Genomic DNA, 16,989 nt, shown 5'->3' on the forward strand with positions numbered 1-16,989 from the left:
GTTTCAGAAGGCGTGTTATCGCAGGATTTTCAATTAGGCGCGTTCATTGTGAAGACAGCTTTTCAGCGGCTTTGTTTATAAAATCAGAAATCTTGTAGTTTTACTGAATGTTTTAAAAACACACTGCCGTGGGGTAATCTTATCAGCGTCAGCCCACATTTAGGCGCGGTGGCCGTAGTGAATGTGACCGCTGGCCGTTCTCTCTGCTGCAGGAGCAGCCGACAGCTCGGGGGCCTGATAACCCTCTCTGGAGCCCTGCGGTTGACAGGCGACTTGAACTGCAGGCTTACACGGTTATGCTTTAACGCTAGATGAAGCGGTGGGCTGATAGCAGAGGACAGTCCCCTCTGTGCCGAGGGCTGACCCCTCCCATTATATGTGACAGAGCTGAGACAGACATGCCGAGAGATGAAACACTACTCTTTAATTTCAAGCCTCTCCTATTTCACAACTAAAGCCCTCTTCTCCTCTCTCTTTTTTTGCCTCTCGACCCTGGAGAGGTTATGGAAGTGCAGCTGTATTGGTGTAACCGTTTAATTCTTCAATCGAGTGCTCATTATTCTTGCAATATATGTTGCTGAACTATACTGAAAGGGATTTACTGTCAATTTATTGTAGTTTTTCTTCTTTTTTTTTCTTCATAATCTAACCTGGGTGATGCAAAATGTTTCTTTGGTCTGATCAGGATTTAGCAGCTCCTCACTGAAGACTAGAAGAAAGTTTTTCTTGAGTCACCACACAACGCTGTAGCGCTAAAGCAGAGGTTTAAACTTTAATGATGTTTTTACTATTAGCTGCAGCTTAAAGAGAATTTGAAAGCATTCATGAGATGGTACGCTTTATTTGTACAAAGGCAAAAATTTCACTTAACAATTCCACAGTCACATAGATGTGTTGACATCACTGTGGCGCTGCTCAAAAAGCGGTACAAGTGCTGCATCTTGGAATGACCATTTGCTGTGATGTGGTTAAAGCTAATCCAAGCAAGCACTTCCACTTTGAAAATTTCAATTACAAGGAATAGAGTTTATTTGATCAAGAGGCCTTTGCATCATTTCTATTCAGTATGCAGTCATTAGCTATGATGGTGCTTTCACACACCCTCTCCTCTGCTGTAAGTAATCAGATTTACAGACAGACGCTTAAAATGGCGGAACATTTGTTTAGACGTAAGTCGAGCAGACGTGTGCATTTCATGTAAGTTTGGAGACCGACTAACCAGTAGCAAAGAGGAGCCTGGAGATTTATTGCTTTTGTCTGTTGTATTTTTTCATCATTGTCTGAGGAGATGACGCTTTCATTGTGTCACCCCGTGTACTCAAACATCGCAGCAGTTTGAGTTTGTCGTGACAGATGGGTGTATAAAGTCTTCCTGTGGAAGTTCTGAGTAGATCAAAGCCTGTCCGCTGTTGTGCTTCCACTGGACACTGTCTGTATGTGTGTGTCTTGTGTGAATTGTTGACTCCTTTCATCCCAGCAGCTGTGTGTGTGTCTTGTTTTGAGTTTTGTTTTGGGGCACATAGGCATATGAATGTTGGGTGGGGGGGGGGTATACATATGTGTAAATGGTCTTTCACCTCTTGGTCTCTCACTGTGCGTGTGTACACACATTGACACCCTCCCACTTACCGCTCCATATGTGCCCACCCGAGGGACACCCTGTCCTCTTCGCCTATGCGTGTTGATGGAGCAGACACACAATACCCCCGGTCCCACATATGGAGGGGCGGGGGCATACCCTGTTTCTGTTGTTCACCATGGAGACCAGGCACGTCCTTCTTCATTTCCTCTAAGCCAGCCCAGAATCGCCTATTTGCCAGGATTGTGTGAGGGATATGGTTGTCTCAGAACAGGTGCCCAGTCCTCCAAACAAGCCCGCTGTAAAACATTCTTTTCATCTTGACAGACTCTCTGTAGTGGAAGCACCTGAAAATCTGGCAAGGAAAAGAAAAAAACTGTGGTTGCTGTCAGGGGATGTATGCCGATTGCTTTTATCCATGATATCTTTGAGGTTATGGACGGTTGACAAAAAAACAACCAACTCTGGATTCTTGCTCGATTTAACTTTAAGGATAATTTTACATTGTTACATCTTTTTAATAACAAGCGTGGTGTTGGGATTTTCTGTCGATTTTTTTATTCGTTGTCATGTCGTCTGTGCTATATGTTCTCAGTTAATGACTGGGAAAGATTTACAAGTATTTTGAAGACACCAACTTTCATAAAGACAACAAGGCTAAAATTGTTCCTTTGAGCAAAAAACTTCAACTTAATCTTACATATTGATAGTGAAAATGCTGAAAGGACGCAGATTGTCCTACTGCAATGATCTACTTTAGCCATAGACTGTATATAAATGGTGGAATAGGCCACAAAACATCAACGATTAGTAAATTCTAGTTAAGTGGTTTTGAGCTGAGCATTAGTAATTTGTCAGTCACAAGAAGCGACCACTCTAAAACATAATCTGCTTTGCCACTGGTGTTTTTTTACACTAATGGAAACAGTTATTTGACCATTTTGTTGTATTCACTAATTTGAACCTAGCTAATAACATGAATAACTTAGCAAAATTAGCAACTGACATTCATAAATTCATCAGGAATACCGAGGTGAAATATAAAGGGTCATTTTCCATTGACTTCCATTCAAACTTAACTAATTTTTTAAAACCAGAGGAGGTTTAATACGCTTCCACATTGGCCTCCGTTTTGGGGCTCGTCAGCTCTGTTCTTCTCGTGTGAATTTAGCATGCTGACATGATCATTTGCATTAATCCAAAAGGACAGCTAAGGCTAATGAGAATTTGATTAGTTTAAGTATTTTTCACACAAATGTCCATAGAATCACGAATGTTAATGCAAAAGCTCCATCCAACAGTTCAGCAGTATAGCGATACTAGTAAGCAAAAAGTGACAGAGACACAAGCGAGAAGGAAAGTCTGTATCTGTGCAAAAATGATTTCAGTAAAATCCATAAAAGTCAGCTTAGTGATGTTGTAAAAACAAGTCAGAATAAAAAAATTAGGAGAATACATGACCACTGGAATTATTTGTTGAGATATTTTGGTGTAGGCATTGCCTTCCCAAAGCCAAGCTGCTAGCAAGGCTAAAATTATCTCTTCTTATGCCTCCAACATCTTTTCTTTCCCCTCTCCCCTCAACCGATACAGCAGATGGCTGCCCCTTCCTGAGCCCAGTTCTGCTGGAGGTTTCTTCCTGTCAAATTGGAGTTTTTCCTTCCCACTGTTGCCAAGTGCTTGCTGATAAGGGTTTGGGGTTCTTACCTTTAATATTGGAAAGTCTTTATCTTACAGTGTAAAGTGCCCTGAGGTGACTGTTGCTGTGAATTGGTGCTGTATAGATACAATTGAATTGAATCAGCTATTACCCAAACTGCTTTTTGTAAACATCCAGATGAACTAATAAAGTGGTGACCTTTGCTATTACAAACTCGGTCAGTTTAGCATAGCAGCCCCCAAATCACAACCCCCCCCCAAAAAAACAAAAAACAAAAAAAAAAAACATCTCCTTAAATATTATTTGAACCTGGCTACTTTTACTTAGTCAACAGTAACCAAGGACTCTTATGGTCATTTGTTTTCAGTCTTTGTGTTACAAAGTCATGCCTAATCCGGTGTATATAAAGCTGGATAAAAGCAGTGACTCATAACTGAAGCTCTTTCATGCTTTATGCAGTCAAGCAGAGCAAGACCCAGGTCACAATATAAGTGACATAGGAGCAGAACAGTAGGTGGACTCTTCACCTTTCTTTCCTAGTCTGACTGCAGTTTGGCAGCCTAGTGCTGCAGTCTGCACTTTGCTAATTCTGTGTTCTCTGTTACCAGGTCTAATTTAGAACAGAGGGGCTCTGTTCATCCTGCAACAGTGCTGCTTGGGATTCTGGAAATGAAGAGTTCAGAGACTCACCGCCCTCACACAGACACAGAGCACATGCCTTGTTATCAACCCACAGAGATGCACATAATGATCCCTCTAACCATTAACTCCTAATGCAATAAGTGCTAACATTTTAGCCATGCCCCTCAGTGCCTAAAGATAATGAAGTTAGCCTACGGGTTGCATAAATGTGCTCTGTGATAACACATGTGTTCAGGATGCATCGATCAACTTTAAAGTCATGATTACTTAGCCTTAAATCTGTAGCTGATGGCAAGTAAAATGCTCCAGTTTTTGTTTATCTCCAGCCCCTTTGGCTCTGTTTGATATTTATGGAAATTGTATGTAGATGAGCTCCTAACTGATAGCTTTGTAAGTCAATCCAATGAGCATCACTTTCAAAAAAAAGCAGATGAAGGCTGATTGATTTGATGCAACTGAATCCAGCACAAAGGCACTCCGCTCCACTTCCTGCCACATTTTGATGGGCTGGCATGTTAGACATGCCATGGCCACGGTGGGAATATAAAGCTCACAGAGACAGTCAACCTCTGCGACATCTTAAGAAGGTTGTGTGCAAGTATTTGAACATGTCTTTGCAGGCATCCAGTGCATTAATAAATCAAACAAACAGCGATGTCCTTGCACGTTAAGTAAAAGCAATAAACCTGCCTACAACAAGTCACTGCGGAATAGGATCTACTCTAAAATAACAGCCATTTATTAAACATGATCTCCTCTTATAGCTCACCAAATGTATAGACAGAATGTCGATTTATAAACGCACACACATAAGTCAGGCATTGTCAGAAGGACTGCAGCAGTAGGCTGGTATGCATTAGCACTGTAGGCTGGTTGGAATGTGTTTGGCAGACAAGTGGCCTTGATGAGTCAAAGGGGAGACGTTAATTACTAGCTGCAAAAACGTAGCTGTTGTTGTTTTCGCCCTCTGAGTGCATGTGTGTCATGGTTCAAAAATGTAGTCCCCAAGACACTGAAGAACCACCATAAAGCTGCTGGACAGGCGTTTGTCTGCCTGTTTGTGGACAAATGTTGTCACAGCTTCAGAACTACTTAAGATACAGTAGCAAAAGTTTAATTGCAACTTTTTTAACCCTTTGGAGTCAATGAACATGCTTGACTCCAAAGATGCAGCAGTCTCAGAGAGTCTCCGTTTCAGCTTGTATTGAAAGCGCAGAGTTTAAACTATATTCCAGTTTAATCCCAACAGTTCAGTTATGTGGATTTTATTGACGGTTTGATACATTTAAGAAAATAGGTTGAAGCCAACAAATTAATCATGCTTATATTTTCTATGCTGTGTGGACACATCTTACTGTAAATGTCACAGAAGGGTTTTAGATTGTATATGATGTCATACTGGTACCTTTAAACTATATAAAATAATACCTAAAAAAGCTCAAATGTTCTGAATCACATTTAGTGTTATACTTTAGATCACCACAGTAGATATTTTAGGATTCAGGTGTTTGTTTTTCTTTGATATTGCAAAGCACCATTTTGCTAGCAATGGTTGATACTGACATGCCAAAGTGCAGGGTTAGGGTTATGATGGCGTAGACCTTAGATGGTTAGCTATCAGTCATATGAAAGTGCATACTGCTAAATTATTATTAAATTATATAAAACTCTCAAACATCATTATTTATAAATTTATGCATTGCTTTTTTCTTCATTTGTTTTTCAAAACTTAGTTGAGCTAATGGGTCCATGTAGCCTCCCGTTACTGCAAAAGTAACCCCTGGGCTGTTTTAGAGGCAATGCTCACTCAGTTAAACTTAGTTATTTAAACACTTAACAATTGTTTGCCTCCTTGCAATAAAGAAAGATAACAAAAGCAAAATAGAAAACAACAGATTTACAGTGCATGGAAATTAAGGTGTCTATATAAAGTACAAGTTGTTTACACCTAAGCAATAATCAGTGAAGAAAAGAAAACACTCTGTAATATATATATTCTTAAGTGAAACATAAACAGAGTATCTCACCTTCTTCATTTCAGAGCAGGTCATGACTTCATTGGTCCACTGAATGGGGACAGGCAGCCTTCCATCTCATTCGAGTTAAGCACTGGGCTAAAAGTGCATTACATCCCAAATCATTTGATCTGCGTGACACAGCAGTTGTTGCCATACAAGTGTTAGGATCACTGTTGTTGTGTAGCTCAAAGACTGAGGTCTAAATATTTATTTTAATGAAATTAGATTACCTTAACTTATGGCCCATTGTTGCTTGTGATTGGTGTCATCTTGGATGGCTTGAATTACAGATTCAGAACTTTTTTTTGGCAGTTAATACTCAGAGAAACTGGTGAAGTTGGCATGTAAATGTAGCTAATAATGAGATCCCAAGCGGCATTGTTTTCAGGCATCTTTTGTCTTAGTTAGTGTTGCATGATTAATGTGTTGGATTTCGTCTTACAGGTTTAAAAAAGGAACTTTAAGGTTTTTGGTTTGATCTTTAGCAACTGTCTACAGGACTGCTTTAAAGGGACATTTGAATTTTTCATAGCAAATTTTTTTTCTTATACTTTTCAAATAAAGAGTCAAAGGAGATAATTTTGTTATTCTTAATGACATTCTTAAAGAAAATTATAACAATTTCTGAACCACAGAATAAATGCTCACTCTGCCGCTGAAAAGGTTTTCTACTGTAGGGTCAAAGGTATCGAATTTTTTTAGTCCACTGGACCAAAGAAATAGTTATATAATTTCTAAGGAAGATAGGAGCACAGATATATTGATATGGGTGAAATTGGTAAGCATAAATGTAGCTCTATAGTAGATCACAGAATAGAGAAAATAATATTTACACTTTGGAAATATCATGTAGGAATAGTGTTTTAAAAAAACTCTTTATTATAAATTTGAGCTTTAATTGTTATGTGCTATGAAGCCCCACAAAGAATCATTTGATGCAGCTGGTTGTGGTTTAAGTCTACTTTATTATCCAAGGGGTCGATTGTTGCTATTACCGTCTGTTGGTTATTGCTTCCATTTGCCACCATCACCAAGCTTGTTTTTGGGAGTTTCTGCTCAGCAATACTCGCTGTTTTGCAGGATGCTTGGGAAGCATTGTTTTTATGTATTTTTTCTGTAGAGATTAGGGGAAGATGGTGATATGTTAATTAAGCTAACTCTACTCCTTCACAGAGGAGGCAGACACATTGTAAAACAGAGAGTAAAGCAGAGCAGTAAAACCCTAGTGAAGACTCTCAAGACTCTCTGAGCTGAGATAAAACAAGTGCACTTAAATTGGGTGATATATAAATACATTAATTAAATTTTTCTCTGTTATCAGTTTTTATGGGGTCTGAGTTGGCTGAATGCTTTGAACTGTGCTCCACCTTTCCGCCTTTATTACCACTTTTCTCTTAAAACAAAACAAAACACAGGGATGGTTTAACAGCAGGGCTCCTGGTTTCAAATGGCGCTCACTGCAGAGCCAAATGGGTCTGTGTGGTTAGAGTTAGGGTGGGGATGGGGCTTGAGCCAGTGTCATGTGCAGTGAGCAGCCTCTCGCTGAAGTAGCCTCTTTATAAATGTGACTTCACTATTTGCTAAGAGATCATTACTTTACTAATTCATATCTACATAGCAAAGAGCCATGTGCTGCTGTATCAATATTCATAATCTCATTTATTGAACCTTTAAGAATACTGCAGTAACAATAATGACATCAGCCTCAGCTGTAGCTTGGGATTAGTGCTAATTAGTATATAGCCTGCTAACACATCAATCTAAGATGATTAACTTGGAAACATTAAAGCCTGCCATTTTGCTCTTGAGGATGCTCACTAGTTGACATTAGCTTTTAGCCAAAGCGTTATTATACTAATCAACAAAGATAAAATAAAATAAAATGATCCAATTTCTTCTTGCTGTGATATTGTGATCAACATTTTTCACAAACTTTCAACATTTATACACCAATTATTAATTTATTGATTGGTACGTGATGCCAACCTTAGCTAGTTAGTTTAGACTAAAAAAATATTGTTGCTAACTTTGTTAAAAAATTGGAAAGTTCTAAAACTAATAAGAAACAGTTTTATTTAGATGCAGCAATCCACATCTTTCACCCTTGTACATGCACTTCTGCTCTCCATGCTTACAAATGTAAGGCAATATAAAAAAACAAAAATAACAAGAGGAAGCAAAAATGACTCAGTGAACTAATTATGCACGTCATGCTAAGACTGTAAGCATCCAGGTGACTCAGGCATTAATCATCATTCGGTTTGTCACATAACTGGCATGCACAAAGCTGCTGCCACAATGTCATCCTGGGATGACTACAGATGCATCTAATTTGCTGTCTGTGTATAAATTCTGCTCCGCTTCGCCATAACACTTTTTTTTCCCTCCATCCGAGTGTGATGGAGCAGATAAAATCAGATCCCCAAAGAAGCCCCAAACATTTTCCATTTTATGAATTTGATTAACTTTGCATGAATCTCCTGCTACACTCTTTTTTTTTTTTTTTTTTTTTTCTTTGTTACATCCAATTTTAAAAGTCACTCAGCTCGCTGTGAGAGAAACTGCTTGTCAGGTAATGAAGACACAGTTAGTCATCGATGGCCACCCACAGTCTCTTCCAATCCCAAAGCTATGATGAGATGCAGCATCGCTGACACTGCTGGTGCTCCTGGTCAATACCCTGCATGCACAGTGGTGTTCATTAGGACTTTGTTATGAATTTCGCCATCGATATTACATCGACTTGAACTAATGAACAACTTTCTCACCGAGATGCTCACAATTACATTCTGCCTGCCTGAAAGCTCTTCCGTGTCACAAATGTGTTTGATTTCCGCTTTGATTTGTCCTCATTTATCTGAATTTTTTTGATCTCCCAGAATTATCGTTTAGTAAACAATAGAGTTAGATACAGCACAAGCATCCAATTTCCCAGAAATGAATGAGAAAACCATTAGTTATAATAGTGCCACATAGTGCTCAGTGAATGATGTTGCTGAATTAATTTTTCTCTTCAAGTATTTATAATGTTTGTTCAGAAATCCATGAGCTAGAAACAATAGTGTATGCATGAGCATATGTGTGGTAGGGAGGAAATGTTACAGACACAAAAATAATTAAGAATCATATTTTCTGAATTCTGTTCTCTCCCAGAGCAGCACTGAACGATTTCGGACAACCACAGAACGAGTGCTGGCCTTCGCTTGACTGTGTGACCAGCGAATGAGCCTTGTTCATGCGTCTCCCTGAGTGCCACTCCCACATCACCATGAACTGTGAGCAGGACTTTGGCGACGGGGGCTTGGGAGTGACCCTCACACTACGACTGCTCATGCATGGAAAGGTTGTTTATGAATGAATGCACGCATGCTTCAGCACTCAAGGCATTTTCAAGCACAAGATTTGTCACAGCCTCACACATCACAGTCATGTGAAAAATAAAAAGCTTTCACGGGATTATGTGATAGGCAGGCCTGCGAAAAACTAAGCACACCCTCACTGTTTCCACCGGAATTAAGAGGGCAAACAGCAGCCAGGCACTGATAATCAAATGCATTTGATTAATTGATTATGACAAAGAGTGAGCACCTCTGTAAAAGCACAAGTCCTGGCAGCTTGCTGGCCTCCAGGATTCAGCTGCGTGTTAACACAATACCACAGTCTTTACAGGAGTGGGCATCCCAGCAAATTCACCCTAAAGTCAGACCGTGCGATGCTTAGAGAAACTCCAAGCCACATGTGTCAAGAACCAAACAAAGCCTGTGAGCACAAACGTGATGAACGGGTCCTGCAGTCACAGGAACTGGCCATCTCGGAGTCACTGACAGTCAAGATGGTTTCAAAGAGTGAAACAGAGGCCGTCAAAGCTTGGCCGAAAAGGGGTCACAACGAAATGGCTGTAAAAAAAATCAAGGTGTTTCAATGAAAATAATGCCAAAAATCCTAAACAAATAAAGTCACACAGAAAAAGATTACTTTGAGTTATTGCTGCTAAAGGTGATTCTACAAAGTACTGAACGATGGGGTGTACTTAGTTTTTCACAGGTGCACAGAGTCCTGTGAAAATGTTCTTTTTCACAATCACACATGCTAAAAAGAAACAGTTACTATGAGGGTGATCAGTTTTTGCCTTTTCCCTGGTTTCTATTTATGCTCTATCATCTTCATCTCTTTGCATTCAGGAGGTTGGCAGCATCATAGGAAAGGTGAGAATTCCTATTTTTAATTCTACTCGTAAACATATATGCATATATAAAGGTAATAATCATTAAAAAAAAACAGTGATTTAAAATATATGGGTGATGTTTTGCTCTTATATAACTCAGTAGCCATTTTCCATCATTCAAAGCATCTGCAGAATAATTTCCCTCTGCCTTGATTTTGTTTTGAATCACCAGAACACAAAGCTCTGTAACAAAGACTTGCTGTTCTGAATATTCCCATCCTAAATGTAATTGTCTTCAACCAACCCTCTTAAGACCTCCCCCACCTTTCACAAAGCACCATAGTAATCCATCAAACAAAAACATTAGAGCACCGACTGCAAGCCTCCTGTTGAAACTGAGCTCCAAAGACATACTGCATTACAGCTGGCCCCTTGTGGGCACTTTTAGTGTCTGCTAGGAAATGTCTATTGAGACTGTGTTGCTTCAGTAGCCCCTACTATTGAGCCTTCTGCACCTACAAAAGGCATCACAATGGATGAAAGAAGAAAAATAGAGGAATATAGAAAACTGTGAAGTGCTGGAAAGAATGATTTTGCAATGGATGTGGACAACAGAAAATGTAAAAAAGGAAGCGGGTGAATATGGGGCATACTGTGCAGCTCGACAGAGTGGGAGGCACTTTGTCTGAAGTACTCGAGCTAATAAGTTGTCTAAATAATAACTGCTCCACCCTCCAGCCTTTTTTCCCCTTCCTATCTCTTTGGGAAAACCTCTCATCCTTTTCCCATCAATAGAACACCAGCAGCACAGTCACAATAGACTCCAAGTAATACGTTTCCTGAGATCATAAACAACAGTGTTTGCCGAGGTGTGAGATGACATTGCTTTTGGTACTGGTGAAAGAAAGTGGTCGTCAGTTGCTGCACGAAAGTGTGAACAGAGGTATGACAGGTTGGATGAAGTTGAGCCAAAATAAAATAGCAGAGGGGAGACGAAGCAATCAAAAAATCAGCGGAGGATGTGCTGCAGTGTGACACAAGTCTGACAAAATGTTATTGTCGCTGGCAGGAGTTCTTCACACGCGCTGCGAGCACAGCCGTTACAGCAGGTGTACATTTCCTTCATATGCTCAGATGCTGTATATTTGATATGGTTTTGCAAAGTTAGTGCAAATGACAACACTGCAGACTGAAGCCTTATCGATGCTTTTTCTTTTCTGAGCAATTTCCGTCTAACGTGGTTAGAAATGGCAGATTTTGCCGAACAATGTGTTGTAACTGTTTGTTGAACTGAAGCACATTTGCATCTGTTTAAAGCTGTCCTTCGTTTTATCTTTTTTCAGAAAGGAGAGACTGTGAAACGAATACGGGAAGAGGTACAGTGTCCATGATTTCGATCACCATTCCGACACCATTCAGTAGAATTGTTTAGCATTCTGCTGTGTTAATTATTATGTTTTTGTGTCATTTGAGACTAGTGAATGCAGCTTCTCTGATGTGACTAGCTGTTACCGTGCACCACTTTGTCCCTATCTTTTACATCAAGACATGAAGCCACTAGATCTCTGTTATTTTAGGCCCTCAGTATGTTCATCTCCAGAGAAAACGTAATTTAATCTCAAGAGGCCGTCTAATACTGGTCAGGCTTTCTGGCAGTTGCATGTAATAATAATAATACAGCTCAGTTCTCTCTTCTTGTTTTGGAGGTTTGAGTCTGAAAAGCATACAGAACAGGTGCATTGTCCGAATTGCCTTTTGGGCAATAACAGCACCTTTTCAATTTAAGTCCTCCCTCTCTTCTCTTCACTGCACCTCATCTAGCTGCTCTCTCTCTCAATTTTCTTTTCTATTTCTTTTTCCTGCTTAAAACAACTTCCTCTTTTCTATGTCTGCTCCTCGATTCCCTCTTTATAAATCTCAAGGGTGCAGCCAAACTAATGCGGCTTGGATAACTCTTTGTATTAGAAAGTAATTAGGCTGACACTTTACAGCACATTTGATTGTTTCTCTTGCTGCTAAGTTTTTATGTCGTACTTTATGAGGCATACGGATAAACAGAAGAATAGTTAGGTCATGGGACAAGGGACAAACCTCTCACTAGTGGTAGTCATCCATTCATCCATCCATCTAGCTTGGCAGTTCTGGCCTTTTGTTACTTCCCAATTATATGAGCCTCATCCTGTCAGTCCTCACTGGGCCTTACAGTCACAGTGGGGGGAATGAGTCAGTGGGCTGCCTGGAGAAAATGTCCCAGAGGTCAGAACACAGTCCTGTGTCCGCTCACTTTACCCAGAAATGCCAGCATACAAAATGGAAGAAGACGAGGACAGAAACAGCGTCACCTTCTCATGTCAATGTTATGTCATTATCACTCTACTTTCTCTAAAATTATGAGCTGAAATTTGGGGAAATGTGTATCATATTTTTAGTTGTCAAGAGTAAGAAAAGAGGACGGATATGTTATTTGTGTTTGTATGTTAACTATGGGGCTACAGCAACCAAAGGTAAAAAGTTCAGCATTTTTTACACTTTATGTTATGTATTGCATAAATGGGACACAGTGTGCTAAAGGCATCCGCTAGGCCAGCTCTATCTTCCCTGTTTCCAATAAATTTGTGAGAAGATTAGCTAAAAAAGTGGAAATGGGGCAATCACTGAAGTGTCTCCAGGCTGTCCAAAAAGCTGGAACAGGCCTGCTCCTTTTCACAAGTTACACTACGCTAAGTTCGTACGCTAAGTATATAACCTTAAATATAGCATCACACCTCCAACTTTTATACAGAACAAATGCTAAAGGGCTTATTTTCCTATTTCCAACTGAAATTTAAATAACCTGCTGACTTCTGGTTCAACAGAGCAGCGCACGAGTCAACATTTCAGAGGGATCCTGTCCTGAAAGGATCATCACCATCACGGGCTCCACAGACAGCGTCTTCAGAGCTTTTACCATGATCACATACAAACTGGAGGAGGTATTTTTACTTCACTTTTATTTATATACTGCTGAGTTATAGCAATCATTTTCTTAAGGAGTTTTAGTATATAATATATTACAAGTGAGCAAGCTGTTGCCAAAACAGGAAGAAACCTCTGGGAGAACCACTCAAAGGGACAGCCATAACTGGTTGGAGTGAGGGCAAAGAAACGATTTGAAGAAGCGCAAAGAGAAAAAACAAAAAACTGGACAAAACATAAACTATGGGAGAGAGAAGACAAAGTTATGATATGCAGTTGCAGCCTATAGACACAGGGAGTGAAACGAAGGGAGAGGAGGAGAATCTTCATTGCATCATGGGAAGTCTCCCAGCAGTCTTAGCAGCAGGGAGTTTTACAGACAATGAGCCTGCTCTCTGACAGCCAAGTGCTCTGTTGGGGTAATACAGCACTATGTATATATTAAGAGGTTTGTAAGCTAAAATGAGGCCTGTTATTCATTGCTGTGACACTCAGATGAAATGAGTTCATGTATTTATTTTTACAATAGTTTTATGCATGTGAAGGTTTGTCATGTAGGAGACCAACCTGAAATCAGAAAATGTGTGCAGTTTGCCTTTTGAAGTTGTCTAATTCCTAGTGAAGCCATAGCATCTTGTTTGCTGAACCTGGAAAAGTGAAAGAAGCCATTTCGTCACATTAGTACAAGAAATCATTTCCTGTGCTTCATCTCTGCTTTACCACTAATGTGCTTTTATCGCTATCGATTATACTCTAAACTGCAGTGATGGAAGGGGAAAAAAAAAAACTGACTATATTGCATAGCTCTTGATGTGCTTTCATATTAGATTACTCTGCAGATGAAAATCTTGAATAGGTGGATGTAACTGCTGTTGCGAAACCATTCAGGCCATTGCAAGAATGTCGTTATAAATGACGTGCAGCAAGCTGTTGGATTACATCTATCATTTTTATTTCTTTCCTGTTATTTTCTTTATGCTTTTCTGGAGTGCTATGAACCGTCCGGGTACTAAAAGAGGAAAATGTTACTAATTTGTACTCATTAATGAGAATGTGTCGTACACTTCTCGTCATCTATAGGTGAATTACGGCAGTTTCTTCATGCTATTAATCCCCAACGTGGCTGTCTATCACAGTGCTAATTAATATGGTGGAATGAGAGCCGCCTTCGCTGTGATTTAGCGTCGCAGCTGATACGAGCAACGGAACAGGTGCTCTCTGCTCAGGTCGGCAGCCTTCAGTAAACATACTCTGGCTGGGAGCACAGTGCAGTATTCATTAAAGATCTTTCACACTCACCCTGAAACGCCTGAGTTTCCATGGCAACATGTTGGCTGACCCACTGTGCACTGCTTCCACCATAGCTGAGTTATTGTATGTCTGACACTTTTAATTAAAACCAAAGGGAAATACTATAAATTTGGGGCACTGACTATTAGTATACGCTTTTGTTTCTGTCTCAACAGTTTGTGATTACAGAGCGGCTCGACCTCACTCATTTCCAGTTTGGCTGTTGATCAGTTGTGTGAGTTTTATGCTCACATGATTTATAGCTCATGTTTTCCCCAGCTGCTGCCACATTTGTGCAAATGCAGTGATCTAATGATCAGGAAATTCGCTACGCTTTCATACATGTAATATGTTTTCAGGTGTTGAAGCACAGCATGCATAAAAGCCACATAATCTCTCTGTATTAGAGCCCTTACCCCACCAGCAGCACAATATGCTTTGGGGATTTAAGCTGAGGAACCCTTTGTGTGAGCAGCGCTTGTATAACCAGCCATCTTAATTCCACCAATTTTGCTTTAAGAGCCTCTCTTCTCTATGGAAAGTATCAAAACGTTCACACTTGTTAAGATGTGGCTCGTATTTTTAGATCAAATCAAGAGAATGACGCCGAGAGTCTTGTGATTGTACAGATGAGCCGTGTGTGCATCTTCTAATGAGACGAGACGTCAGAGAGCCCGATCTGCCTTGATAAATATAGACGCGGAGCAGAGATTCACAAGAGGCACACCAGAATATGCTTTTCAAATTTTAAAGTTGAGCGATATTAGACATATTATACAGTTTCCTTCATGAGTAAAATCCCATAAGGCTACACACACATGCTGTCCCCTTTTACGGCAAACTGCTGATTTTACAGACTGGCCCGAGTGCAAACCATTCAAGTCAAGCTGCATGTTTTGCATTCTGTCAGATTTGCTGTTGGTTGAACTCTGATGGGAAGCATATTTACATTTCAAAGCTTCACAGAGAGACACTGTTCATTAATTAAAACCTCGATCTCCACCCACAGCAGATCAGATGGATGTTTTGCTACCTGCACTATAAAAACACTCATCAACTCAGTCTCAAAATCCAGTTTCTGCTCAGTTTCAAAGCAGCGTATGTTGATAAGAAAGGCATATGAACGCATTTACTCTAAAAGTTTGAATGTTTAACTTTGGCTAAGGCTTGTTGTTCAGGTGATATTGTTTCCTTAAGGAAATAACTGAGCTGTCATCTACAGCAAGGAAAGGAAATGGGGATGAATGGTAGGAAAAAACATTTTTTGCAAGACCAGATTTTGGGTTATTGCCTCAAAATTTCAAGTTATTAACTCAAAATGTTAAAAAAATAACCTGAACTATGTTCAGTGAAGTCCTGAGGTAAATAAGGATATTTCTCAAGGAATCATAGATTTATTTTAAAAAATGTATTTTAAAACATGAGTTTCAAGAATGCTAACTGAACAAAAAAAAGAAAAACATATCCTCACATTACATTTCCCTTAAACATGGAGCCTTTTATTAAATCTACAAAAGAAAAAACTTTTTCATGCCTAATCTAACGATTTAACCCCAGGACTTTGCTCCACCCCAATACAGGAACATAGAGATGCAGAGACGGAGGTTAATAAGGTGCAGATGATGGATTGCTCTTTACTCTATCTGCCTCACACCTGACACTTCCTGTGTGGATCCCACTGGCTTTTTCTGTTGTTGGATTCCTGTTGATGCAGCAGTAATTACGTTTGGCTGCACTATAACTGGTCCAGCCCAAACCATGATTATATTGTCTTCACTGGTGTCATAGTTTTAGACTGGGATGTAATGCTAATGATGCTATGAATCCAAAACTGACTGGTAAAATGAGCTGCGTTCAGTCTCTGTCTACCTTGACCCATACTCCTAGATCCTCTCTTCCTTCTTGTGCTTTATTGTTGACTCTCAAAACCATTTTTGCTATTTTTCTAAATCTCCCTCCAGGACTTAACTGCACTGGTGGCCAACGGCACCATCAGCTCCAAGCCACCGGTTACCCTCCGGCTGGTCATCCCTGCCAGCCAGTGTGGCTCCCTCATCGGGAAGGGAGGGGCCAAGATAAAGGAGATCAGGGAGGTGAGCACCCAGAACACAAATCCAGTCCATGCTCCATGCCCACACTTCACAGAAAGGTTCATATTTGAAATATTGACAGAATGAATCTCCTAGAAAAGAAGCTGTACCTAGAAGGGAGTGATATGTTCTTCTAGATTTTTTTTTCTGGTTTTTAGCAGGCTGCATAATTGCCCACATGCATTTTATATAGTAGAAACTCTAATTTAGAATTGCTGCATTTACAGTTCAAGTATGCTACTTCAATAAGAACAGTGTAATTAGCTGCAACTAGTGATAACAGGTTGGCATATTTAATGAAAAAAACATTATAGTTGGAATTTCTATTTTATCTATTTTCTGCTAATTAGCAATAAACACAGAGCAACTGAGGCTGATAAGAATCTGAGGACCTGTCAGGCAAAGGCAAACAGCCAAAAGCTATAAATTATTGGCAATTTCTTTAAATAATTAAACATTTTTTTAATAATTGTTTCTGCTACTTTATCATTTTCTTAAATAAGGTGTAAAAATTTGTGGCGTTTTCACAAATAATAAATTAGAATGGTTGTTACACTTACCAGCTGTTGCAGTTCACACAATAAACTTAT

General features: G+C 39.7%; 1 protein-coding gene across 2 annotated transcripts in view; it reads left to right on the forward strand.

Moving 5' to 3' along the window:
- The window catches only part of LOC120719095 (poly(rC)-binding protein 4-like), a 35,282-nt gene that overhangs the window by 4,723 nt on the left and 13,570 nt on the right, over positions 1–16,989 (forward strand). Inside the window, exons 2-6 of one of the 2 annotated variants that reach the window (XM_040008004.1) lie at positions 9,058–9,242; positions 10,081–10,104; positions 11,408–11,440; positions 12,920–13,036; positions 16,271–16,402. In XM_040008004.1, coding sequence (XP_039863938.1) covers positions 9,135–9,242; positions 10,081–10,104; positions 11,408–11,440; positions 12,920–13,036; positions 16,271–16,402 — 414 coding nt within the window. In that variant the 5' untranslated portion in view covers positions 9,058–9,134. Of the gene's footprint in view, positions 1–9,052; positions 9,243–10,080; positions 10,105–11,407; positions 11,441–12,919; positions 13,037–16,270; positions 16,403–16,989 lie in introns of both variants that reach the window. The other variant, XM_040008003.1, reaches the window with a different exon arrangement.

This window comes from Simochromis diagramma, unplaced genomic scaffold (assembly GCF_900408965.1).
Source record: "Simochromis diagramma unplaced genomic scaffold, fSimDia1.1 OVJJ01000545.1, whole genome shotgun sequence".
In the NCBI taxonomy this organism is placed as follows: domain Eukaryota; kingdom Metazoa; phylum Chordata; class Actinopteri; order Cichliformes; family Cichlidae; genus Simochromis; species Simochromis diagramma.